At 41.8% G+C, this 555-nt stretch overlaps 1 protein-coding gene across 1 annotated transcript in view; it reads right to left on the bottom strand.

Moving 5' to 3' along the window:
* The window catches only part of aire (autoimmune regulator), a gene marked incomplete in the record, with an annotated part of 4,410 nt that overhangs the window by 934 nt on the left and 2,921 nt on the right, over nt 1-555 (bottom strand). The window contains 1 exon segment of the mRNA XM_035670420.1: nt 45-123. Within this exon segment, the coding sequence (XP_035526313.1) occupies nt 45-123 (79 nt within the window).

Here is a 555-nt window from a genome sequence, read left to right as displayed (position 1 = left end):
ACACACACACAGGCTATTTAAACTGTACACACGTGCAGCCACACCTGTAAGCCTCTGGATTCAGCCTCTTTCTCTGCAGAGCTGCCCCAGGGCCTGGAGCAGGACGAGCAGATGGATCTCCCTCTAGCAAAAACAAGGATACAGTGAGTGAGTCAGACTCTCTGTGGTATATAATCTTACTGTCAATCAATATGTGACTTGAGGATTACAGAGAAAGAGGTTCAGACCATTTCAAATGGCAACCTAAACTGTTTAGCTGGAACATGGGCTCTTTGAGGTAATGGTTGATTCAACTAAAACATGGTGAAGGAAATCTTGTATTTCTCATCCATTTATTGCACAGGAGATCGGTTTTATTTGTCATCTGTATCTCTGGTAGCATTTTGTAAAATCATTGATCTTCGTTTACAGTAGGCCATTATACTGTATACCCTGCTGAAGCTGTCCATTTACAATCCATTAGTCACCATTAGCTAGATAATGATCACAGTAAACGCACACCCTGTAATGCACATTGCTGGTCAATATAACAGGAATCCCCAGGAAGTTCTTTAT

The sequence above is a fragment of the Morone saxatilis genome, unplaced genomic scaffold (assembly GCF_004916995.1).
Source record: "Morone saxatilis isolate NCDOM2014 unplaced genomic scaffold, NCSU_SB_2.0 Contig23, whole genome shotgun sequence".
Classification (NCBI taxonomy): Eukaryota; Metazoa; Chordata; class Actinopteri; family Moronidae; genus Morone; species Morone saxatilis.
Note: the sequence above shows the minus strand (reverse complement) of the source record. Positions and strands in the feature narration are given on the sequence as shown.